This window comes from Larimichthys crocea, chromosome III (genome assembly GCF_000972845.2).
Source record: "Larimichthys crocea isolate SSNF chromosome III, L_crocea_2.0, whole genome shotgun sequence".
NCBI lineage: Eukaryota > Metazoa > Chordata > Actinopteri > Sciaenidae > Larimichthys > Larimichthys crocea.
The window spans coordinates 37,302,475-37,328,163 of NC_040013.1; the positions used below are offsets into that span (position 1 = coordinate 37,302,475).

General features: G+C 42.1%; 1 protein-coding gene across 5 annotated transcripts in view; it reads left to right on the forward strand.

The window, feature by feature from the left end:
* sema6a (sema domain, transmembrane domain (TM), and cytoplasmic domain, (semaphorin) 6A) overlaps positions 1-25,689 on the forward strand; it is a 99,617-nt gene that overhangs the window by 64,595 nt on the left and 9,333 nt on the right. For 2 of the 5 annotated variants that reach the window (XM_019269790.2, XM_019269791.2), the window contains 12 exons: positions 657-776; positions 1,305-1,393; positions 4,059-4,276; positions 6,039-6,170; positions 8,140-8,295; positions 10,965-11,138; positions 12,772-12,912; positions 13,035-13,112; positions 17,385-17,443; positions 18,345-18,365; positions 18,584-18,604; positions 21,899-22,078. In XM_019269790.2, the coding sequence (XP_019125335.1) occupies positions 657-776; positions 1,305-1,393; positions 4,059-4,276; positions 6,039-6,170; positions 8,140-8,295; positions 10,965-11,138; positions 12,772-12,912; positions 13,035-13,112; positions 17,385-17,443; positions 18,345-18,365; positions 18,584-18,604; positions 21,899-22,078 (1,389 nt within the window). The remainder of the gene's footprint in view (positions 1-656; positions 777-1,304; positions 1,394-4,058; positions 4,277-6,038; positions 6,171-8,139; positions 8,296-10,964; positions 11,139-12,771; positions 12,913-13,034; positions 13,113-17,384; positions 17,444-18,344; positions 18,366-18,583; positions 18,605-21,898; positions 22,079-25,689) is intronic. The other 3 variants (XM_019269792.2, XM_019269793.2, XM_019269794.2) reach the window with 3 other exon arrangements.

The window sequence follows — 25,689 nt, forward strand, 5'->3', positions numbered from 1 at the left end:
AGTATTGATGAGCTGTCCCCGCTTAAAGCAGAGGAGGAGAGTGAACGCCTAGCTTGACCAGTTAATGTGTAGCAGAGCTGCTTGGAAGGAGCTGGAAGCACTGAGTAATCAGGAGAGTTCCTCTCGCTGCTATCCTTTCAATTATGTAGTTTGAGTTTCCACTGTGGTTATAGCTAAGCCAGGCTGAGGTCATGCTGGTGGTGGATTGTGTTCGCGAAGCGTGCGTGTGTGCGTACGTGCATGCAACTGTGGGTTTCTGGGGAGATCCAAGACTGTGTGCGTCTGTGTGTGTGTGTGAATTCAGAGCTCTGGCATTTGTCTGTGCTTTTGAAGTGTGTTTGCGAAGTGAGCAATTACAAATGTGCAACATGCTTAAGTGTGTGTACAGCCTGTTTGTTGTCCATCAGAGAGTCTCTTCGGTTTGTGTGATTCATTCATTTTCCACATCTGAGCCATCTGAAACATGTTTGCGTAGACAGCCACAGAGAGCAGGAGTCTCTGAGTGGCTTTATGTGTTTTTCTTTTGACTGAACTTCACTCTCTTCACCTTTTTTTTTCTTGTCCTTTATGATGCTCTCTCTTCATTCTCCCCCTCTCCATCTCCATCTCCTTCTTTTCTTCTTATTGCTTTTTCCGTCTCTGTGGTCCCTCTCCAGATGGCAAGCTGTACTCGGCCACCGTAACAGACTTTCTAGCGATCGATGCAGTCATCTATCGTAGCCTAGGAGACAGCCCGACTCTGCGCACTGTCAAACATGACTCCAAATGGCTGAAAGGTGAGTGGAGAACACACAAACAAATATCTCTGTGGTTGGAAAGCGCCAAGCAGAGTGACAAGTTAGAAAACAAACTCAGGTTTCGATATGCATGCTTGACCATGTGTTTATGTTTTTGTGATTTATGGTTTGTGTGTGTATATGCCTTTTGTGCCTCTGTGTATAAATCTAGATATGAAGAGCAGCAGCACTTATGCTAATACCACACGCTCTGTTTGATGTAGTACATTTTGCCAACCTGCCCTAGTAGAGTTGATGTAGCCAGGAAATTGCTCTGCCCCAGGGAGAAACAAGCACAAGTCCAGCCTGTCAAAACTCAATAGAGAGATCCTCCTCTTCTTGCATGCAAATTGTTCCGCTCATGTGATGGATGATAGATTGAGGCACTCAAGGTTCACAGTCAGTGCTTTTCTGCATAATATGACATATATTCTGGCTGTTTACTGTGAAATATGGTGTCAGAACCATTTTATCACAGACAAAACGTCACCTCGACTCATATTTCACTTTATTTCTTTCCTCCTACAGAGCCCTACTTTGTCCAGGCAGTCGATTATGGGGACTTCATCTACTTCTTCTTTCGGGAAATTGCTATGGAGTACAACACAATGGGAAAGGTAAGCACAGGCTCTATTCTTCTGCCATTGTTTGAACTCTAATCAGAGGTGACTTCCTATTTACCAGGAGACTCAGGAAGTGCTTGAGAAAACTAACAGGATATGGGTGTATCACATAACTGGAAGGAGGCTTTCAGGAGCTGTAAAGTGGGCAAACATTTTTCAGTAACAGATAAACACTGGGCAGGATGCAGGACCTAAAATAGGTCCAAAAAGAAACCTCTCTGGATGTCTAGAGATCCCATTTTGAAGTCTAAATATACCACTTGAATTGCACGTCCACATCCCTCCGGCAAAGCTCCCATTTGACCTATCGTCTTGGTGTTTCCCAGGAGTATTTCCACCCAAGTGTCTCTGAGAAATGAGGCAGAGGAGGTAAGGAAAGAGGAAAGGTTGAAGAAGAAACAGCCTTTACACCAGACAGACAGTAACAGACTTTTTTTTCCTAATAATCTTCTCGATTCACTTTTGGACCCTGCCCTCAGGACGTTTAATTGGATACCAGGTAGAAGAAAATACAATATGTAAATGAATCACTCAATATGTATTTTTCAGAATAAAATGAAATGAAACACTCAAGAGAGAGTGAGAAAAGAGAGGGGACAAGATGAGAACAGAGCAGAGGTAACGAGAAACACAGACATAATGGATTCGCTGCCAGAAGTGACAGGCATGTGTTATCCAGAGCATGAATACAGATCAGGCCTCTCAATCTGCTGGGTGTTTTGAAAGCAATGTCAGTGTAATTACGTATGTGGTGGTGAAACTGATGGTGCAGAGAGCAATTTAACATTTAGTGAATTATATCTCTTCATTATTATAAAGTAGATTGGCCTCCCTTGACAATGTGAGCAGTCATTTGTGCTTTATGGTAAATTGATAAATCTAATGTAGCAGGTTTGTGTTTGCTTTAGTTTTCATGTTGTATTTGGTTATCTTGAAAATCCAATAGGATAAATATTTCATTATATAAGTGAATTTAATAAGCCTTGAGTGAGGTATTTCTTCGGTGTGAGTGATCTGTGTATTTGTACTTGCTTTTGTGTGTGTGTGGTGGCTGTGCCCAGGTAGCACACAGTTAAGCCAGTGTTCAGCCATCTTTAGCGTGGAGAAATGTGAGAACCGATAAAGGAAAAAAAATGTAAAGCTCACATAATTCCACTTTCAACTTGTCAGTCTTATCTGTTCTGTGTAATACCTTTTCTGTAATCTCAATGCTCGATAATATCACAGTGAACAGGTCTAGGTACTGTAGGTGTGTGTGCGACAATGTGTGAGTATTACCCGTGCTTTTGTGCATGCATTTTTAGGTTGTAATACATGCATGGGTGAGGGTGTGTTTATGTGTGGTTGTCTGTGGGTGTGTGTGTGTGTAGAGATCTGGTTTAAATGCATGTTCGCTCCCATTCACACTGTTTACTCTAGGTTGCAATTTCAGGTCAGGGTTAGATTTATTGCTGTTAAGTATAGTGTGACAACAACTAATTACAATACTGACTGTGTGAGCTTACAGCAGAGTTGTAATTATAGTGCCGGCTCCTATTTGAAGCTGTATACTTTAAATTGTCTGTAGCCAGGTGCTGACTCTTTAACAGCATATCAGACACGCCAATTTACTCTTCTGTGTCTTTAATTTGCTATAATGTGATGAAATGTTGGATTAAGACACTGTGGTGCCTCCCAAAGATTTTTTTTTGTCATAATAGAGAATATAGTTTGTTCTGCTGGGAATCAAATTTTAGTTTTTCTAAGTTTTTCCCCCTCCTTTGTTAATTCTCAAGTTTGGAAACAGCAGTTGAGATAACAGTCTCACTAACAGGTTCATTTAGTAGCTGTTATGAAGTGCTCAGTCATATCACATGATGTTTATCAAAAGTAGAACTTTGCCCAGTTGTCATGGGAAGGTTCAAACTTACATTTTTTGTCAGAGCACTTTAAGGACTTCTTATTCATGATGCCTTAAAACCCTGGCTAGATAAGGTTCAGAACAAGGCCAGAACAGGTACTAAATTATTGTGAGAGTGCAAAATAAACATAAAAAAATATTATGTTTGTGTAAAAACACATTTATATAGGAAATTATGGTTCAGTATGACTTTATTGCTTCGAGCCCATAACAAAAAACTATTAGTGTGTCTTCAAATGACAAAGTGTGAACAAAGTGAATGCTTTGGTCTTAAAATTATTGCCATCGTTACCTTCAGTCGGTTCTGTTAAAGCGATTTCTGGCCTTAAAGAGGAACTTACAAATCAAAGTTTATAGGTGCTGGGGAATACTCATGCATATGGTATATGAAAAATGTCTTTTGTGACTCCAGAGGATGATAAAGTGCCTCAAGTGTCGGTTGGGTTTGAAGATGGAAAAACGGTGATTGTGGAGTGAAAGAAGTCAGATTACCAGACCTCTGTACCTCACTCTTAATTTCTGCTTGAGGATACATTAGCTGCTTAACTGCAGTCAAATTATATTGTGGGTATTGTAGGTGCAAGATTTTGACTAGGAAGAATAATGTATGTAATACAAGACGATGTCTCTTCTTCTACTGTATCCAATTTGATCCAGTGTGACTCAGAGAACGTTAAAATCTGTGCTCTTTTGATGAACATTGAGTTAGTGTAAGACACTATCAAAATGTAATGTTTCAACTGCGTGTGTCTTGGTCAGGTGGTTTTTCCTCGGGTGGCCAGGGTCTGTAAGAACGACCGTGGTGGCTCACCTCGCGTCCTGGAAAAGCAGTGGACCTCGTTTCTCAAGTCTCGCCTGAACTGCTCCATCCCCGGTGACTCCCACTTCTACTTCAACATCCTGCAGGCTGTGACAGATGTCATCCACATCAACGGGAGAGACGTGGTGATGGCAACCTTCTCCACACCTTACAACAGGTACCCTGAAGGACAAAGTTAGATAAGGCATTGAAAGATCAACGCGTGTCGAACCTTAAGAGGTTTGAGGTCAGCAACAGATGGAAGTGATTCGTTGAGGTCATTTAATTCGGCTATCTACTTTTCCCATGTCTCAAATGAGTTCATGTGTCAACAACTGTTTTGCACTTTCCATTTATTAACTCCATCATCTATCTCAGCTTGAAATACTGCCCTGAATTCATTAACATTATGACAGTCTGACCTTTGTTAATGTAAGTAGCGTGTGCTCCTGATGTGCCTCTCGGCGACATGTAATTCTTGAGACTCCAGAGTCAACATTTACATCTTCTGTCAAAACAGTTTTGTTGGCCTTTTGACATGCAGGTGTTTAATCTTATTTTCCCTTTTACAATTCATATTCAGAACTGCTTTCATATTCAAAGGCTGGGGGAGTTGTTATCTAAATTGAAAATTACCACAAAGCCATAGAGCTTCGCTGATAGCTCGCACATATTGTAATTTTCCATTTTATGGCTGCTTTTTAGCAGATAAGACAATTGCTTATGACAATGCAATTGAGCATGGTTAATGGACATTAAAACCCAATGAAGCAGCGCCTCTGAAAATTTCTATAAGCGCCGGTTTTGATCCTGGTATTAATTCTCCATTTCATAGTTAGGGGGTGAAATTAGACGGAGCACGTTCAGACTGTAGGCAGCGCTCAGCACTTTGTATCACTTAATTGACTGTCTGGATGTCTGGATTGCTGCCTGGCCCAGTCACTGCTTGCTAACTGGCTGGCTTGGTCACCATCTATCTGCCTTGTTAGCAGTCTGATAAAAACAGACATATGACTGTCTAACTTTCTGTACATATTTAATACAGACAGTAATTACTGTAATTTAGCAGCTAAGCCAAGAATCAACAGCTTTCTGACCTTGCTCTATATAATACTTCCCTTGTGTATGCTGTCTCCCTGATGTCTACGTGAGTGTCACCCATGATGCAACTGCCAGAAAATCCAGCCAGCTGAGAGAGATTTCTTTTTAAAAAAAGAGTCTTATAAAGAATAAACAATTCCTAGTTTCAGTTCTAATTTCCGAGGGCAGATGCATGAAAAATAGATAGTGACTCAGTAATCTGCTATGCATTGATTCCAGACAGACAGAAAGAAGTCAGTGGCTCCGTTGCTATCACAAGATGTTTTTCCCCTGCCTGAATGGCAATAAAAAGATAATCTGTTGTCCATATTTCTTGCCCAACAGTGGACTTGTGATGAACTTTGATGCCTCAAGGCTTTTGGGGAAACCCAGTCATGGATGGAAGGTTTGGGGAATGTGTGTCCTCATGAGGCTTGGCAGAGACAGACACTATAAATCACAGACTACTATATACAATAACGCTTCAATATATGCACTCATATAAAAGCACTGACAGGGTAATCAGTACTAAAATAAAAATTATTGATGCTAGAATTATAACCATTAATCACTTCTATTAAAAGAAATGGAAAAACTTTTATGTTTAAGTGATGGACGTTTTTCTAACATGTCAAAACCTCGACAACATGGCACATGTATCACCCAGTAAACATGCAACAGCTAAAATGAGCCATCCTCGAGGGATTTAACCCACCAAACAGGCGACTGTAAATCCATTTTTCTGTCTCCTGGTGATAGTCCAGACTTGGCAAGGTGTTTCTTTGATATGTCCATTTGAGAGGAGTGTTAAAGTATTTTTCTTTTTCTTTTTTCCTTTGTGTGTGTGTGTGTTGTGGCAGTATACCAGGCTCTGCTGTGTGTGCCTATGACATGGCGGAGGTGGCCAACACGTTCACAGGGCGTTTCAAAGAGCAGAAATCCCAAGACTCCACCTGGACGCCTTTTCCTGAAGAGAAGGTTCCCAAGCCAAGGTACAAAAGCAGTTAATTAACCACATACAAACATTCACACACACGCACACACAGGATTTACAAAAACACAGGCGTTCTTCCTTCCTTTCTTCTACTCCTGGCTCTCTCTCTCTCTCTCTGTCTCTCTTACACACACACACACACACACACACACACACACACACACACGCATGACCCTCTAATTTAAATTACGATGTGTTAATATCATCACTTTCTGAACTCATGTTGCGTCATTTCCTATATAAGACTACGTTTTTTACAAGGGATTACACATCCCAGGTCAAACTGCGTCACACCGACATACTGTATGCGCACACATATTCACACAAATACCACCTCGTTTCACAGTTGCACCCTCAATGCATTACCTCACCTCTTCCCCACGTGCAGATGCATTAAAAAAAAGGCTCAGTATCAACAAATGAAGCATGAGATCATTTTACAGATGGCTGACTAATTCCACAAATGCACCACCCTGATCAATCTCCCATCTATTGCTTGCTAATTAGTGCGCTAAGAGCTGCTCTCCAATCCTGCAGGAAAAAAAAACAGATTTACTACAAAGATCTGGGCCACGATAATTGTTAGTACCCTGTGTGTGTGTGCTGTGTGTTTTCCCATATGGCTGAAGAGGCAATTCTCCACCAATGGAGAGTCTGTACTGTAGTCTCTGTGCGTTCATCTCCATGCATTGTGTGAATGAGTGTATGTGTGAGGTTCTTCATTTAGCATGTAATTACTTATTTATGTTCAACAAGGTCAGACGCTGAAAAGATCAGATATACCCGCCGTTGTTTCTGCACTGATTGATGTGATTGATTTCATTTCCATCCTCTGGTGCATTCAGACCGTTTATCTGCAGGCAAACAGACGGAGAGTTGTAACAATGCCACCCAGGTCTGGCCCCACAGCAGACTGTTCCTCCATGTGTTAGAATACTGAATCATTTACAGGTTTTTGTATTAAGAGATGTCTGCTTCCGTTCTGCCCTCCATATGTCTGCTGACATAAATGTGGCTACAACAAAGAGAATGTTATAGAACTAGCTGCTACTGCCTTTTTTTTTAACAGAGACAAAATGTTCTGTTGGCCCTCAATGTAACATTATCAATTTGGAGGTTAATTTAACATTAGCAGCAGCTGAACTCATCTGTCAAGGTGAATTTTTCCGTACTTAATTTCAGGCACGGAAAGTAGACCTTGAGTATTTTTCAGTAAAGATCTCACACAGTAGTGATTAACCTTCTCTTGCTGGATCGTATAAAACAACAAAAAAACCCAAATCAAATCACAGTTTTGTTTAAATTCTGTCATTTCTCTGTATAGATACCTGATAGAGGTGGGTATAGAAATGCACAAAATGGCTGAAGGAACTTTCTTCATTATTGGATTCCCTTTATTCTACTAAATATTATATAAGGAATGGTTTTCATAGGAACATGAATCTTGAGTACAGTCATATATATTTTTTAGGGTTTGGTCCTTACATGTTGACAGGGTCAGACATTCAGTGGCCAGCTGGTTAATATTTCTAGGACCTGGTGTGGATTATGTGGTGTGGCAGGGTATCAAAGACCACGCAGTAAAGTAGTTTTACAAGCTCTCAGAGGTGAGATGCCTGCAAAGGGGATATGCTATCAAAAGCAGCTTGTCTTTTACAAGCAGCTCACCAAGTCACTGTAAAAGGATCAGATAGATAGGATGTCTCAGTGCTTTCCAGAGAAAAGTAGACATCTTAGGGCCTTTGCTTTGACCAAAGCCTCTTGGAATGAGAGTTTAGTCATTTAAGGGTTTGCTCTCATTGATTTAAGAAAAGTAGAACTTTTTATTTTCTATTGGATCTGGTCTTAAAAAATGCCTATTCCGTCAATGTAGAGGATTTTCTTTTTCCTCCTTTTGCTCAACATTTTTATTCCTCCCATCAACCCACTCTCCTCATCACCTTCCCCTCCCTCTTCTCCATTTGCAGGCCTGGCAACTGTGCCGGCACTCCATCCATGGAGAGGTACAAGGTATCCAATGAGTTCCCGGACGACACACTCAACTTCATCAAGATGCATCCTCTGATGGATGAGGCCGTGCCCTCCATTGCTAACAGGCCCTGGTTCCTCAAGACCATGGTCCGGTAAGTGTTACACACACTCCAAAGGCCATCGTCATCAGAGGTCTATGAGCCTCTTCAGCCCAGGACAATAATTATGTGAAGTGCTGCTCTGAGAGTGAGGCTCATTAAAACACAGTAGTACTCCACCAACCAGCCACTGACCTATTTTCACTCTACCAGAGAAAGCACTGATCCACACTATAGTATCTCTCTCTCAGAGTGACCGCTTAGTGATGTGATGAAGACAGAGTAAACTATTTGACTTCTCAGTGATTGTTTGTCTTTATAGGTTAGGAAGTATTCATGCAAACAGATTTCATATTTACACTTGGAAGCCCTTATTGACTGGATGATTCCAGCTATGTTTAGTCTATGTCGCAAAGTGCTTGTTTAAATCCTTTGATGATATTTCAAAGAGAGGACACTGGAGTAAAAAGTATTAATTTTTTTTGTTCTCTGGTCGACTTTTCTCCTGACTTTCTGAAGTTGAGCCCATTTCCCAAAAGCCAGTACACTCTGGCTGATGTCGTTTGATCATAAAGGTCTGTCTGGCTTTTAGCTACACTACACACAGACATTTCAGCCAGCCTCTGGGGGAGTACAGCACACCGCCATCCCATCAACATGGCAAAAGTGGCTGACAGAGCGTTTAGTCAAAAGTTTTTAAAAAATGTAGCTTTTAATTTGGGCCTGGTTCTGAATTGCAGCTGCTTCAGATTTAAGGTTAGGAGTGCTTGCCAGACCGTTGTCAAGCCTCAGTGGCAGTAACATCACTTTAAAGATGAGCTACATAAAGAATTCTTCATAGGTTTTGCAAATTATTTGCATCATTTCACATCTTGCCATTACTTTGCTGATCTCTGACCTACATAGTGCACCGGCTTAGTCAGAATATGAACAGCTTTCATCAAGGTTACAACTCTCTCTGTTCATTAGTGGACTGTATCATAGAACTATATTACTAATAACACAGCGTTTCTATCTTTACATACCCAGCAATCAGACTATTGTATATGATTTAAAGTGACACCATAGTGAGCAGAGCTCTGCATGCAAGTCAGAGGCAGTAGTTAAAAGCATTATGCAAGCTCAAAAAGCGTCACGCAGGCATATTGGGTGGAGGAGGAGTGAGGATTTTTATGATATCTGTCACAGTCTTGATGTGAAATACTATTCTTGAGCTGAAGTCAACTGGAAATCAAATCAGTAATAAGGTTTGATCATTGGCTCCACTCTAAAGAGGACACCCCAATATCCAGCGAGAGCTTTAGCTGTAAATTTGAAAAAATCTTTTCTGTCCTGAGACGTGCTGTGGCGGGGACCTCAGCTGGCTGGCACTATGAATCAAATGGAGGGGGAAGACACTCTGACGAATCCCCCTCTTGAGATTTTCATTATCCTGAATAGGAAAGACAGTGAATGTCTAAGTCCTTGAGATTGTATTATTTCGCTCAGATCAAATCCCATTGACACAGTCCTTGGAAGTCCTGTTATGGTTGAATAGATCAGAACCACATTAGACCTTCAGATTGCTGTTATTGTTGACTGGATAAAGCCACTGGCATGAGGAATTTTAAGAGATAGAAAACAGAAGTGGAGATGGGATAAGAGGATGTGGCCTTGTTTTTTTAAATGGCTGCATGGTGTAAACAGTTCTCTCTAGTAAGGTTAAACATACATTCATCAGATATGATTCATGCAGAATGATTTATGGACCTTTTCAGGGTAAAAGTGGATTTCAGATATTTTCAGAGTGATTTTCAGATAAGCTCCCATGTTTAATCTTTAAACCCCATCTCCTTTAATTAAAAAATCGTGAAAACAAGCATTTGCATGATATACTCTAATATGCAGATATGTATTTTTTTATTGGCCCTGTTATTTTTTATTGGCCCTGAAACTATTTGAGAGATATATACCAGCATCTGTGATGCAATCAGATTAGATGGGTAAAGCAAATAGCCATAAGTGGTATTTTTCCTATAACCCATTCTCGTTTTTTGATCTGTTTGAATTTTAGCTCTAAAGCTAGAGTAGAATCGGGCATCGGCCCAAAACACAGTGACTGGCAGGTGTCTACTTTGTTAACTTATATCTGCTCAGTATATTTTATAAATAATGAAATGAAAATTGATTTTATGCACGTCCACCTGGTGTGTGATCAGCAGCTGTCAATTAGACAAGTAGAGCTCACAACTGTTGTCTATTGCATGGGCAACTTTTGTGTTTTTCTTTTAGGAATCCACCTGACATGCTATGGCAATCTGATTGAGTTTCTAATGAAATCAATTAATGAGATAATTAAGACTGTGTAATATCCCCTGCTGTTCTTTACTTTCTTTTAGACATCTGACGTGAACGATGGAAGGCATAATAATTGATTGATTGATTGATTATATAATTATTATTGGGAAAACTCTATTCACCTACTTTTTGTTCTTTATTTTTTCTTGCTGCTTGTATTGTTTTTTTTTTTTTTTATCAATGTATTTAGAATCTCACAAGTTTTTGAATGTGGTCCAGCAGAAAAAGCACTGTACTGGGAAAGAGTTCAAAACATTTACATTAAATCCCCGTTGGTGTTCATCACCATCTGTTCCTCTTTCAAATGTGTTCCTTGGTGGGCGAACTGCCGAATTAACTGACTGACTGATTGGTTGATTTGTTATACCTGTTATTTCCTATTCCAGGTATCGACTGACACGCATCGTGGCGGACAATGAAGCGGGTCCCTATAAGAACCAAACAGTGGTCTTCCTCGGATCTGAGAAAGGCATAATCCTCAAGTTCCTGGCCAAGATGAACAATGGCTTCCTCAATGATAGCCTGTTTCTGGAGGAGCTCAACGTCTACAACCCTGACAAGTATGTAGCTCTGGGTGTACATGTGTATGTGTGAGAGGGATGGATAGAAAGAGGAACACATGGATACAGTTGCTACAAACAAAGGAAGGTCACTTATTGCATATGTGTGCGTTATAGAGAGAGAGAGAGAGTGTGTGTGTGTGTGTGATTTTGCATGTTTCCAACCATCTCCCAACTCAGCCAACCCACCAACCCACCAGTTCCCCTGACCCAAGCTATATAGTGAAGGCAGCCAACCAGATGGCTACTCTATCATTTAAAGAAGTTTTATCAGGTTACACTCTGCCCAACCGCAGCTACTAAATTAAAGACATAGACCCTAAGGCTCTGGATAACGTAGCGCTGTGGTTCCCAACCACAGCGGAGCCCAGCTCCTCCAAAACGTTGGCTGATTAAAGGAAACACACACACTCGCACACCAGGGTCTGTGTTTGTCTTCAGAGCTGAATCTCTCGCTAATACATTACTCGGCTGTTGGTGCATAGATGGTGTGTGTTCATGAGCGCGTGTGAGCCGGGCATTGAGGGTTGAGTGAGTTGAGCATTGTTGTGTATTTGGAGTAGAAGTGAATAAGAAAAAATCAGCCACAGTATAACCCTGCCAAAGCAAATATTTAGTCGAGGGGTAATGGATGAGGGGGAACGAATGGCAGAACAGAGGAGGGAGAAAGACCAGAGGAAAGGACCAGAGGGGATAGATGAGAAGAAGCAGAAGCGGAGAATACATGATTGTGTTAGACAGCCAAGAAGCAGAAGGAAAGGACAGTAAGGACTTGTCAGGAGGGCTTTCAAGGTTACCACTGTTTGTTATCCAACATGCTCCCACCATGTGATGAGCCACATGTAGGGGATGAAGGGCAGGCCCTCCTCTCCTCTCGTTGTCCCCTTCTTGCCTCCTCCCTTTATCTTGTTTCCCTCTCTCCTATTCTGTCCCTATGGCTTGGGCAGAGCATTCATCGGCTGCTGGCCATCTGGCTTTAGTCATGTTCAGTAAGTGACTTTACCCGCTTGCTTTCCAGGCCTGGCTGGCTGGATCAGCGCAGGCCCGATTGTCGTGCATTACCCAGTGTAGATGGACTCTAAGCCCTAATTGAGAACGTTAATGCAGGACCAGAGCACTACGAAGGGGAGATTATTTCTCAGGAGCTGGATGGCGGGATGGAGAGAGGAATGGATGGAGAAGAAGGGATAGAAAGCTTGACACGCCCAGAGGGATTAGAGTATGCTCCTATGGGGCCGAGTAGACAAAGAAGACTAGCGGGGATGGAAGAATGGTGGAGTAGGAGGGAGGAGGGAGTTAATGTTGGCGGGTTTTACAGTTAAGTACGGTGTTATTGCTGACTGCTCACAGTGCCCATCTGTCTGTTTATCTGTTGTATCTGTATCACCCCTTTCTTTATCTCACTTTATCTCCTTCTCTGTTCCTGACCCCATGTACTCGAGTCCAGCATTATCTCTGCTCTCCCTGACCTCACAGTTTGTCTCTCTGCCACATCTTAATCTTCCGGTTATCTCTTTAAATGAACTGTTTAATCTGATTTTGTGCCCTTTTTTTTCCAAGGATTTTTTGCTAAATAGCCAGGCACACTAATTGAAAATAAATACAGAATAACCTGTTATCCACTCTTCTCTAGGTGCAGTATTGATGGTGTGGAAGACAAACGCATCATCGGCATGCAGATAGACAGCAAGAGTCACGCTTTGTGGGTTGCTTTCACCTCCTGTGTGGTGAAAGTGCCACTGTCTCGTTGTGAAAGACATGGAAGATGCAAAAAGTATGTTTGATGCTCACACATGAAATTGTCACACATTTGACGGACATCCAAAAACACACACACAATACTTCAGTATGTCATACGATGAGGGTTTGCTGTGTTTGTGTGTCTGTCACGTGCAGGTCTTGTATAGCCTCCAGAGACCCGTACTGTGGTTGGGTGCCAGAAGGAGCCTGCAAACAGGTGGTTGCCAGCACCAAGTAAGTAACATGTTAATGCACAATCACAATAGACTGTTTTCACTGGCATTTTTACAGGTCACAGTGGGTGAAGCACAGGTGTAAATAATAAAATGGATGATGGCTGAATTCCATTTAGCAACTTCAGTTTTAGGGTCCAGAACCACTCACCATGTGCTTTTCCTACTGTGACTGTCTGAAGTTTGCTGTACCAGAAGTAAGAGTCCCATTCATTTTCTGCAAAGACAATGTTAGGCGATTGACAGTTGGAGCACTTTTAAGGCTTGGATGGGCATGGAAGTCTCCCTATCAAATCACCAGTAACAAAAATGAACACTTCCATGACTCCAAAGGAGCTTTTTTTTTTTTTTACATGAATCAGTGGGCTTAAAATTATGTTGAATGTATGTGAAATTACACTTCGCGGAAACCTGCTAATGCATTCATCAGTTTAAATTTCAACATTTAAAATGCTGTGTTGGTTATGTAAAGATGTGAGAAGTAATTAACATTAAGCTGGTGGTTTTAAAAAACAAGCAAACAACTTTTATAAAACGGTATCCCACCTTTTTTGTCATGCCTGGTGGCATTTGTCTCTCAATTTGTCGTGTCTGTGATCTTTCTAATTTTATGGTGTGTAAGTGCAATTTCCCCGATCTGAAAGGGCTATTGGAAGGATGAATGGAAGGAAAGTGTTGTTTGCCCCAGGCTCGGGGTTGGGTACGCAGGGCTGGGGAAAGCTTGATGGTCGTGGTAACTATAATTTGTGGCTGTTATGACACCAGATTATACTTTCTGAACAAACAGCATATGGAGTTCTGTGGTGGGAAAAAACATTTTACAGATGAAGTCATAACAAAAGGACCAATGCTCCAGTGGCTATTTGACGTTGAATGATTTTGATCCCCTTGCTGCAAAATGATTGGTCTGACATGCCAATACACCAAAGACACACATACCCACATGTACACACAAAAACACACACACACAGCCCATCCTATTATTATTCTGTAAAGCTGCAGTGGACTGTTCTGATTGAGTTTCCACTTTGGAGCAGTAGCTGACATAGAGGCATTAAGAGGGCAGATGACCTCGTTCCCTTACTGTACAATATTTCTAAGTGAGCGAGAGAGGTGGCGGTGGGGGGATTTGGCCCAGTAAGATCTGTTGGTCCGTGTTGAGGTATTCAAAACATTTTCTAGGCTGGACTGAAAGAGGGATGAAACAAGAGAGGGAGTCAGATTGGTGTTGGCATTTTGGTGGTAAATAAAAAGGTTTACTCTTACAAACAAGTCCCTGCAGAAAGGAGACTTCTCTTTCCTAACATCAGTTTTTAGTTTTCTTCTGCTCTTTAAAAGAAAAACCTTATTACAGCAACATCTCTTCCTGTTTCCTATCTGACTATTTGATTACCTAACCTGCAACCTATCTATCTTCTTACCTACACATGCCCATCCCTGTCTGTAGGTCTATTTTTATCCATCTTTCTTTTTCTATCTTCCCTCTGACATATTCTTCCTCTCTTGCATGCCTCCCCTCCTTTCTTCTTCCATCTGGCCTTGGCGGTCGTGTGCCAGCTTTTCCATGTGGAGTTATGCCACTCATACCTACTGACGATGTACAGCTTGCACTATGGTCTCCTGCAATATGGTCCCCAGTCACCCCCTGTTCATGCATATAATCCCATATGATTTTGCATGGTTGTTATTATGTAAAATAGATACATGAGTGTGTTTCGCTGACAACAAAACAGCATATTAATAACGATTATTAATTATTCAAGCTATTGTCACAGCCACCAGCCCTGTCTCCTCTCCAGATCTGTGGCTGGGTGTTACACTGATTAAATCTGCACACATATATTAACTTATTTTCTGGTAAAACTCTGATTAATAAAGTCTGAGTTTACTGCAGGTATTCCTTTTTAAATCAATGCCATAAATCAAAATGAATGGGCGACTTTGAGGACACATTATGCATACTTACTTTAAACTGTATGTACAGTATATTAAGTCCCTGGTTGCCCGTTCGCTTCTGATATGAATAATTAATGCCATAATGCCTGACCTGCATTTCAGCAGCCAAGTCCCCTCCGTGCAACCACACATAATAATCACATCTGATGCAAGATAATGTAAAATGTGGCCCTTAGCTGCCTCCAGTTATGGACAGTGAAGTTTGAATTTGATTTCACTATGCATTATGCAGTTGCAGTGGGATCTTAACCCTGAGCTGAACCGTCTGTAGTGTCATATTTGAACACACTGCACTTGCTATCATGCAGCTACTACGGGTCCTGAACCCTTAAACTGAGGGTTCACACTATGGTTCAGTCACTTTCACATGTGCCAAGTAAGGGCCAGACACTGCATCTGTAGTGCGACTACTCATTGTTAATTCATCTTGAGGCGAATGGGGTTTAAACCTTGTAATCTTCATCTCAACACAGTCACACCAAAGTATGTAATGTTGTTATCAGCCATGGAAACTAGGACCACAAGGTTGCGAGTGTTCTGGTCTCATCGAAGAAGCTTAACAACATTTCGTGGCAGGGTGGGACGGGGTGAGGAAGTCTGTGAGGAAAATCCGGCAGATACCAGAAATGCTTGGACAGCGTTTGTGCTTAAACAGGTCTAATTGTGCAACTCTGTGTCTGCTTTGTGATTATGACTGTGTATGATAAGCGAATCAGATAAGCAGATTAAATGTACCTCCAGAAATGAAAAGAGGATGCCGCTATCGTTGTTTTTGTGGCTGTTATTGTGGTTGGCTTTTCAAGGGAAATTGTTTATCGAGAGGGTAAAATTTTGCATCTCTGTCCCAGTTGGAGAAAAGGATGAATACTAAATATTGGCATGAAATTTTTCAATCCTGTCCAACATATGAATATACATGAAGCAATGGCTATGGCATTTTCTGATTTGAGAGCAGAACAGAAGAAATCCAGTTGTATTTTCCTTCTAATATCTCCTGTACTTGTGCTGTCAGGTTCAAGCTTTCAACTCTGATCAGGGGATAAGGGATGGGTGATGTTGTTTTGGAAAATCATTCTTCTTCATGCTATAATTGTGACCAGTGGAGGGTGAGGAAGATGAGAGGCGGGTGGACAGGCAGGAGGAGGAGTAGCAAGGGCGGGGGCTGAGGAGGACTGTGAAAAGCTGTCATGCGTGACTGTGATCCTGGTTGACAGTTGGTCCGCTCTGTTTCACAGATCTCCTTACTGCCTGCTTGGTGGTCTTTCAGGAAGAAAACAGGTCTCAGTGCAGATTGTACAGAAAAAAAAAACACCCCAGATACTCTATCTCACCCCTCTTTCTCCCCCTGTGTCATATGATGGCCCTCAAGCATGGTTACCCCTCGCCGCCTTGTTCTTGGCCCATATGATTGGGACTACATCCTCTTATCTCTACTGAACCTAGATTATGTCAGATTCAAAGAAATGGGAGAAAGGATTTAACAAAGTAAACTTCTCTTCAAAAGCTGTTTTATGAGTACTAACGTGCTATTTTTTATTTTTTTTTTCTTGCCAAAAGTTGAGAACAGCGATGCCACTTTCATCACTGTACAATAAATATGACACTGGACCCAACAGCTAGTTAGCTTAGCTTAGCACAAAGACTGGAAACAGGGGGAAACAGCTAGCTTGGCTTTGTCAAATGGTAACAAAATCTGCCTACCAGCACCTCTAAACTTTTTGCTGGGATCACTAACTTTCTTGTTGCCTGGCAACTGCACAGAGCCAAGTAATAGTCCAGCACATACCCCTTGCTGAAAAAGGTATAATGTGTTAATGAGTGAGTGAGATTTAGAGGTGCTATTAGGTGGATCTTGATACTATTTAACAGAGCCAGGCGAGATGTTTTCCCCTGTTTCCAGTCTACTTTGTGCTGCACCTTCTCTCATCTAACCCTCAGCAAGAAAGCAAAAAGCGTGTTTCCGAACATGTCCAGCTACTTATTTAAAACTATACAACTTGAGATAGTTTATGAAACATGAATCTATTTGTAGCAACACTCCTGGCAATGAGGCCTGTGCCAGTTATGGATTTACTAGCCTGCCAGCATTCCTCATAACCACTGATTTTAGGCCTCCCGGGCTCCTGCTAGGTGTTCTTTGATTTTGGTCCAGTAAAGTGCTTCCTGAAGCCTACACTGTGTGCAAGCATAGGATACGTTGTGTTTGGTGCTGTTTTGTAGTAGCTTTCCTATAGCTTTGTTACTTTGTTAGGTGTGGTGTGCCTGCATGGCCTGGCCTGTTTTCCTCTGCTGACCATGATGTCTCTGTTCCCCGCAGATCAGCCTTTGAGCAGGACGTGGAGCATGGTAACACAGATGGCCTGGGAGACTGCCAAAGTAAGCAGGCCCTCTTCACTCTTATCTTTCCTCCTCTATTCAGTACCCCTCACACGCCACCCCGCACCACCACCACCACCACCACCATTCCTCTCTTTTCAGTTAACTCAGTCTCTCAGTCTCCCTCTTCTGTCGGCCGTCCGTTTTCTTCTTCGCTGCTGTCACCTTTTTCTCCCCCGTCTGTTCCACCCTCACAATCCTCTCTTTCAGCCTCTTCCATCCATCTGTCCCTTTCGGCTCTCATCCTCTTCTGTCCTTTCCCCGCTGTTTCGCTGGTCCCCTGGTCAATAGAGTGTTGTGTCCACTTGGGCAAAGACTGGGCTCCTTCTTGCAATTCGCTACGAAAACACAACACCAACATTCAGCAACACACAGGGGTTTTACTTATGAGCAGTCACAGGGCTCATTTAGAAATACAAAACAAGACATGGCGCTCAACCCAGTCAGCCTCAGAAGTCTTGGAAGGCTTCCTTTACTATCGAAAATGTATATACGACCTTTTTATGCCTAGAATAACTGTTTGGATCTATAAAATGCAAGACTTTTTTTACTGAGCAGCTCAGTTTGCAAGAGAAAATCCAAAACAATTTGACATTGCATCACTCAATCTTAGTCCATTTCATCTCAATTTTGACGAGTTACTCAGAGTAAATGAAGGCAGTGCGTTTTCCCCTCAATTTCATCAGTATGTTTAGTCAAGGGAGGCCATAGCACTGAACCATCATTAGCTGTATAAGCCATAGATCACCTCTGATTAAAAGTTAGGAGAAAATCGAGCAGCCAGTCGATTCTGAATTACTTTAAAAGTCATGGCTTTTGATCATGTTAAAGCATACGCTCCCCTTTACTGCAAGCAGTAACATGTTTCCCCTCGTCTCTTTTCTTCTTCTTCTTCTTCTAGACACCTTTGTGGCGCTGAACGGTAAGTATCCCACATATACTGTAGAGGCAATCAAATAAAAGACAGGAGCTGCATTTCATCTCCCCTGACTCTTTACCTTTAGACACACCTCTTCATCTAGTCTAGTCAATCAATCATTGCCTCTCAAGGAAATGAAAACTCCTCCCACATGTAAAAAGACTTGTTATTAATGACTCAAGGTTTTAACTGGATTAATTTCATTCCTTCTTTTTTAATAGACAATCCTTCCAGTTACGAAGGTAATGAAACATTACGGCACGGTCGGTCATCTCTCGCCTCACCCAGCCCCTGTTGGTGTTTAGACTGAAGGACATAGAATTGGAAATCAGAAATTATTAATCAGAATTAAAAATCTTAAATGCTGATTCTGATTCTACTAGTTCTATTAGACCTCCTCTCCCTCCTTGTTCCCCTTCCTCTTTATCCCCTGTGCAACATCATCGATTAGCCCTGACCTTTGCTTCGCTAATTGGATGGATCTGGTTGTTTGTGGTTAAAGGCCTCGATGGTAAAGAAATGCCTCAACGTGCACATTAAACAGGACATGTGTCAGCAGAGACAGACGGATGGAGATTAAAATGGTCTGTTTAGAGAAACGCAACTTAATTTTCCTTACTCTAGAAAGATCAGATATGTTTCTGCGAACAGCCACCATGTGCACGCTCAAAGATGATTCAAAAAGGCACAAACATGCTGGCTTCTTCTGACAAATATTGTATGTTTACTCTCCTAATCACACACAGCAAAACAGCACAATCACAATTCACTGCTGGCTGATAACATTCTTAATCGATCAAGTCTTTTACCAGAATGATAAACAGATGTGATTAGCCCGCAGCAAAGTCACTCTTATCCGCGCACACCTACGCTTACATCCACCTTATTTTTATCTAATCGGAAGGCGCGCTCAGTTTGGCTTTCAGTGAATCTCTTCCTCACACACACCCATACCTCGCAGCTGCCAGATCAAAACAGTCAGATCCATACAGAATGACAAGAATAGATATTTTGAAGTCGTTCCAGAAAGCCAATCTCTCTCTCTCCCTCTTTCTCTCACCCCCCCTGTGGCTGTTTCCCCGCTGTGATTCTCCCTCCTTTTGGACATGCAGGGTCAGAAAAAGCATCTGTGTTGGTGTGCACCCCTATAGTGCTGAATATGCTCCCACAGGCTTGGCTGTGTGTTTTCCAGGCAACACACACAAACACACACACACACGCAGACAACACCCAGTTTACAACCCCCCCAAACAAAGTCTCAAGCGTTGCTCCAGCCCCTCCGTCTATCTGTCAGTGGTTGATATGGATTTGAAGATAAATAAATGCCCCCTCTCTATTCTCCTCTCCTCTACTCCAGACTAGACATCCTCGCCTCGCTTTTAATCTGTAGAAAGAGAGGGATGTGCATCCGTCGGCAGTTTAGGGTTTTTTTTTTTCCCCCTGATCCGTAGAGGAGCTCTGAGGCTCCGAGCTCTCTCTCTATGTGTGTCATCTGCCTGAATTGCACTTCCCCTGGCGGTGGGGGAATGAATTATAAAATAGGCCTGTCACACTAATCTCTCAGCCTTGGGCCAATAGTTAAATAAATCATTTTAATGATTGCCACGCCACACGGAAGAGGAGGAGGAGGAGGAGGCTTTGGGTGGTGGTTTGTGTGGGTGTCTGTTGTGCATAGTCTACCAGCAGCATCAACGTTAGTCCCCTGAAACGCCTACTCCCTCTTCAAACATAAGCATAAACACATATAAAAAGACACTCGCACATGTGCAAACACTCACACGCACATGCACACACACACACACACACACACACACACACACACACACACACACACGCGCACACACACTGCTGTCACCTCCTCTGTGAGGAGAGAGTGTGTCAAAATAGGAACTGGAGGTTGAGCTCCACAGAGGATGTTGATAAAAGTGTTGTCAGTCCTCATCTAGGGTGGATTTTTTTTCTTAAACACTTGACTTAAATACATTTTATTAAATACAATATACAGCTAGTGCAAAATTGTGTAGGGTGGCTTAAGTATAAGCATGTGGGATGATAATGTGATTAGGATGGTTCAAAAATAAACAGCCAGACAAAGCTCATGCGCAAATACTGCTTGTGAAAGAGAATGAGAAAAGTGAGAGAGGGCGGATGCAGCAAAACACAGAGATTGTTCGAGAGACGTGCTGTGATACACCCAGAGGAGACAGATAGGATCCATCGTCCACAGATTAAAGAGTGCTTTGTTGCAATTGTCAGATAATGTCAAACTTCAAGGTGTTAAAGCACTTACAGTGCATCCGTTTCAACAGAGAGACACCCTGTGTGTGCTATTCTTGTTTAATTCTCATCATCAGTGTAACTTTCTGGCTGTGTTATGATACCCTCTTCAACTGTTGGCCAGTAGTTTATTTTGCCATTAAGGAATTTAATTACAGGGAGAAGTCAGATCAGAAAACATTCATTAACTCTTAATGACAAATTTCTGATGATCGATGTAGCCATGTTGCTGAGGGCCTTGCCAAATACAGATTTCCCGCTTGAAGATATGAAACATTTGTGAGACTTTTGGTTTAAAAGAAAGAAAGGGAGGAAAAAGTGGGAACAAGTGTGAAATAAGAGGAGAAGAAAGAGGAGCGGATGGAAGAGAGGAAGTGTCATTAGGAGATGAGAGAAGTAGACAACAAAGAAAAGGAGGGATGAAAAACAACTGATTATTTTCACAACTGATTTAAATCATTCTGTCTATAAAAGTATTGCAGAACACAAAGATATTCAGTTCAATGTCACGTGAGAGAAGAAAAGCAGAAAATCTTACCAGCTAATAACATAATTTAAATGACCTATAATGACCTATTATCTAAATGTTTTCTTTCACTCGACTATTTGTTGCAGCTTTAAAACAAACTTTAGGATTTAAGTGAACAGTGCACATAAAAACGAACCAAGAATTGCTGGAAAAGTTAGATTTAAAGTAATGGGAAGCTTGAGAAAGGTAGCGGGGAAGAGCATGAACAGAGTTAAAAGAGCTTTGCAGTTGAAGAAAAGTTCCAGGTAGACTTCTCGACAGGCCCGATGGAGAAAAAAAATAAAGTTTGTCTCTTGTCCTTCATATCAAAGGAAGGCACCCTATGGTGAGTGTGGAGAAATATGATTGTACTGTGCTCTGCTCTGACAGGCCCAACGGAGCTTTGACATGTCAGTCAGAACAGGAGGGGAGAGAGTGGGAAAAGACAGCGAGTGAGGCAGAGAAAAGGAAGGACACATCTATCCTGAGACACACACACACACACATACATTTGCTAATGAGTTGCCCCTGGTCACCAGGGAGAAACACTTTGTTGCCTCACACAGCCCAGCAGCTGTCCTTGTGTGTGTGTGTATGTGACTGAGTGTATCTGTGTCTGTGTAGGCTTCAAAGAAGGAGTAGATGTGTGTGTATGTGTGTGTGTATATCCCTGCTGGCCTGTGCTCACATGCACTGAAGCCTGTCTCCCTGTCTGCCCCGAGCGCTGGTTAACCTGTGTTGTGTCCGGCAGGCCACCATCACCGCCACCATCACCACACCCTCTCACTCCCCACCACGGCCCTACCCGAGGCCGCCGAGGGCCCCCTGGGGCGGGGCCGCATGGTGGAGCGGAAGGAACCCCCCATGAGCTCAGACAAAGGGGAGGACCCCTACGTAGCCGTGCCCTCTCAGACTCAGCCCGAAGCCAATGGTAAGCCTTGGAACACAACTGTGAGCAGTCAATTGGTCCATTGTCACCTGTGGCAAGGGAGGGGGAGGGGGACAGAGACGGGAGGGGTTTAGGTAATTGAGATTTACGGCTGCCTTGCTGCTTCCAGCTGACGAGGTGTAGAGATAGTGGAACGCTTTCTCTCTAGGGGACAAATTGCCTCAAACTGTGCACGTAAACCCCCCACAGAAACGTAAAAAACACAGCTACACAGTACATGCATATGCAGACACATACACATACACATCATGTGCTCATTGAGACACATGTATGCACACACAAACACTCATGCGTACACTCCATTGGATGGATTTATTATCCATGGACCGTAATGTCCCACAGGAGATGTAATATCCAGACCATTACACTCTGAAAAGGAAGATGGCGATGTATTTATTTCCTCGAGAAGATGGTCCAGTCCCTGGCTCTGTCATGCTTTGCGACACAGTGACATGACATTGAATGCCCTTTTCTCCTGTGTTAACAACCTGCCTAATGCTGTACCGCCTCAAGGACGGCTCGCTGGATAAATGAGACAGAGAGAAAAGGAGAGGAGGGAAGGAGACAAGAGGGACGACACATATCGGAGGGGGGAAGGAAAAAGGTCACTGCAGTGCTGCTGATCCATGTTTTGTCCCTTAATAAACCACATATACCTATTACACATCGCCATAAAACAATATGCAACATGTCCCTGCTACATCACATAGCTCATGCTATTAGAGGCATGGCCTTGAGGAGATATTAATTAATAATAATCATGGTTTATCATAAATGCTATCATAGTGGAGACCTTCTATAGACATATTGTATGTAAAGAAAGAGAGACAGAGAGAAAAAACTGAAAGATTTCTATCATTGAAATCACTACGAAAATTAATGTGCAAGAGTCTTTTTATTCTTAATCTCTCATGTATTAATATTACATCTGAGTCACAGCACCAAGCATTTAGTTTTCTGAAAAAGCTCATCTGACACCACTTACCGTCGATAAAGGTACAAGGTCTTTTACACCATTTGCAACTGGGTTTTCAAGTTGCTTTTTCTTAATACAAACTACTCTCACTCAATATGTTGCAACCTATCAAAGAAATATTTAAAAAAAACGGTGCAACAGATATAATATCTTTTTATCCAGATGGTTAGAAGAGTCTTTGAGGATTTTGGAAAAACTTTTGACAGGTAAGATCAACAGGTTTTTGTAATGTCAGACACATAGTGAAGTTAATACATAAGAGGCACAAACTGGGACTAGGAAAGAAAACCCATACCATCTCCCATGGTTACAAACTCTAAAATAAGATGGTTCAGTCTCTCACAATACATACTCCAGTATCTCCTGTGTCTGTCTGTGGAATAACCAGAGGCAGTGACTGCGGCATGTCAGCTGGAAGCAGTAAGGCACCAGTAGGTAGATCCAAGCACAATGGTGGCAGAGACTTCAGACAGCATGCCTACAGCCAGCATCACAACATGCTGTCGCTCCTTTTGTTGCCTTTACCTGAGCAGGAGTTATATTACACAAGCCTCACGAGGAATGCTGTGTTTTGAATATCACACATAGCAAAAGCTAAAAGCTGTCTTGCATTCATAAAAGTTTGAGAAATCTTTCGTGTCAGTGTGTGTATATGGGCAATCCATGCTCAGGTAACGGCAGTAGGGCTTCACATTTCAAAACAATGCTTCTTGCTGTTTTTTTCTGTATAATCATTATTGTTATTATTATTTTTATAAAACACCTTTGCAGCTTGTTTCAGCATTTATCAGTTCTATTTCAAATTCAGCTCAACAGTCTTTTCTTTTCCCTTTTCTATATGAGTCAACTCTGATGAGATTTGTTTGATTTTCTTGAGTTGGTTTCTTGTGAGCAGTCCTTGATATTTTGCATGGCTTCGTCTTTTTTTAAAATTATGTTTGCTATTTATATATTTGCCTTTTTTCCTGCTTTGATTGCTTTGATGGTATTAAGCACAGTTTTGCCTCCATGCAGCTTAATGCTTTTCAGCATGGCAAATTGAGCACCACAGTCAACAGTATTCATTTCCCGCTCCACCCATCCTGCCTCCTCTTCCTTCCTGTCGCCCTCAGTATTATTGGCTTCAGGTGTCAACTGTACTGTGAAAACTTTAGCAAAACGTGTATGTGAAAGTAAAAATGTAATCAATATGGGAGAAATGATTATGAAGTCAAAAACAAAATAAATGATTCATTTTATCAGCATCCTAATGCTTAGAGATAAATCCATGCAGCTCATTTTTATAAAAGAAATGAGGGATAAACTTTTAGGCATACCATCAATCTCTCAAATTAAGTTAAAAAAAAAAAAGTTTACGCTTGAGTGAAAATGTATTAGCTCATACCCAAAGTTGTTTGCAAGCTTGTTTGTGATTTAAAAGAAATTACAATTACTCCTCAACTTTTTCATTTGCAGCCGAGACATTGTGGAATCTTATCTGCTAATGAATATTACAGTGGTGCCAATATGTATTAGCTCGACACCACCAGAGTAATTAGAAATGTTGCAAAGTGATGAGTATTCACACACTGATGATATTTAGCACCCAACAGCATCATTATCCAGCATTCCAGTGGGACCATCACAGTTACCAGGTGGCCACTTGTGTTTCACAGTACATTTGAGCTTGGTGTTTGTCTGTCTGTCTGTCTGTTTGTCTGTCTGTCTGTCTGGGCCTCATCTGTCTCTGTTATATTTTCTTACAGTCCTGTCACCCTACCATACACCTCTCCCCTTTGCCTCCCATTGCTCAACCTGCCCCCAAACACCACCAGCCCTGCTACTTTCCACCATCTGCTGCCATTGTGATCAGTCTCCCTTCCACAGGACCTCTCATCTGACTGAGATGGCATGTTCCAAGGCTATACCTTACCTAGTGCAAATGAATTCCTGAACCAATTTATGGAGCCTCCTCCCCCAATGACCCTCCCCCTTGCCTCTCTCTGTCTCTCCCCCATCTCTGCACCTCTTCCTCCCCCTTCGTCCCTAACCCTTGTAGTCTGTCTCTTCTCCAACTGGAGTCATATCTCTTCCCCTGTCTGCAGGAATGCATCTTTGCCCTGCTCCCCCTCCCTTGCTCTCTCTCCTTACCTCTCTCTCTGTCAGGCTCAACCCCCCCCTCAACATCCACCCTCCCCCAACACGACCTGTAGCCACCGCTGTGTTGCTCCAATTTATGGGTTCATTACAGCAGCTACCCAGGGTAGGAGGAAAGGGGAGAGGTGGGAGGAAAGAGGAATGGAGAGAGACAACAGGGGAGACATGGGAAATGAGGGAGGAGAGAGAAAAGGAACACACATGATAAAGATTTATTAAACAGAACAGGACAATAATGTAGCAGTGAAGGTTATAAAGGAGAGCGTAAAGAGAGAGAAGGTGAACAAACTGGCTGAACGACAGAATTGAATAAACAAGATGGGAGGAATGGGGTGTAAGGGAGGATATAAGATGTAGTGAGATATTGTAGCTGAACAGGGTGAACAACAGTGTTTCTCTCTATCCCTCTCAGTCATTTGTTTTCATGCTGGGCCACAACTCTAACCCGAACAGCGTATGTTGTTCTGTATTTTATGTATAA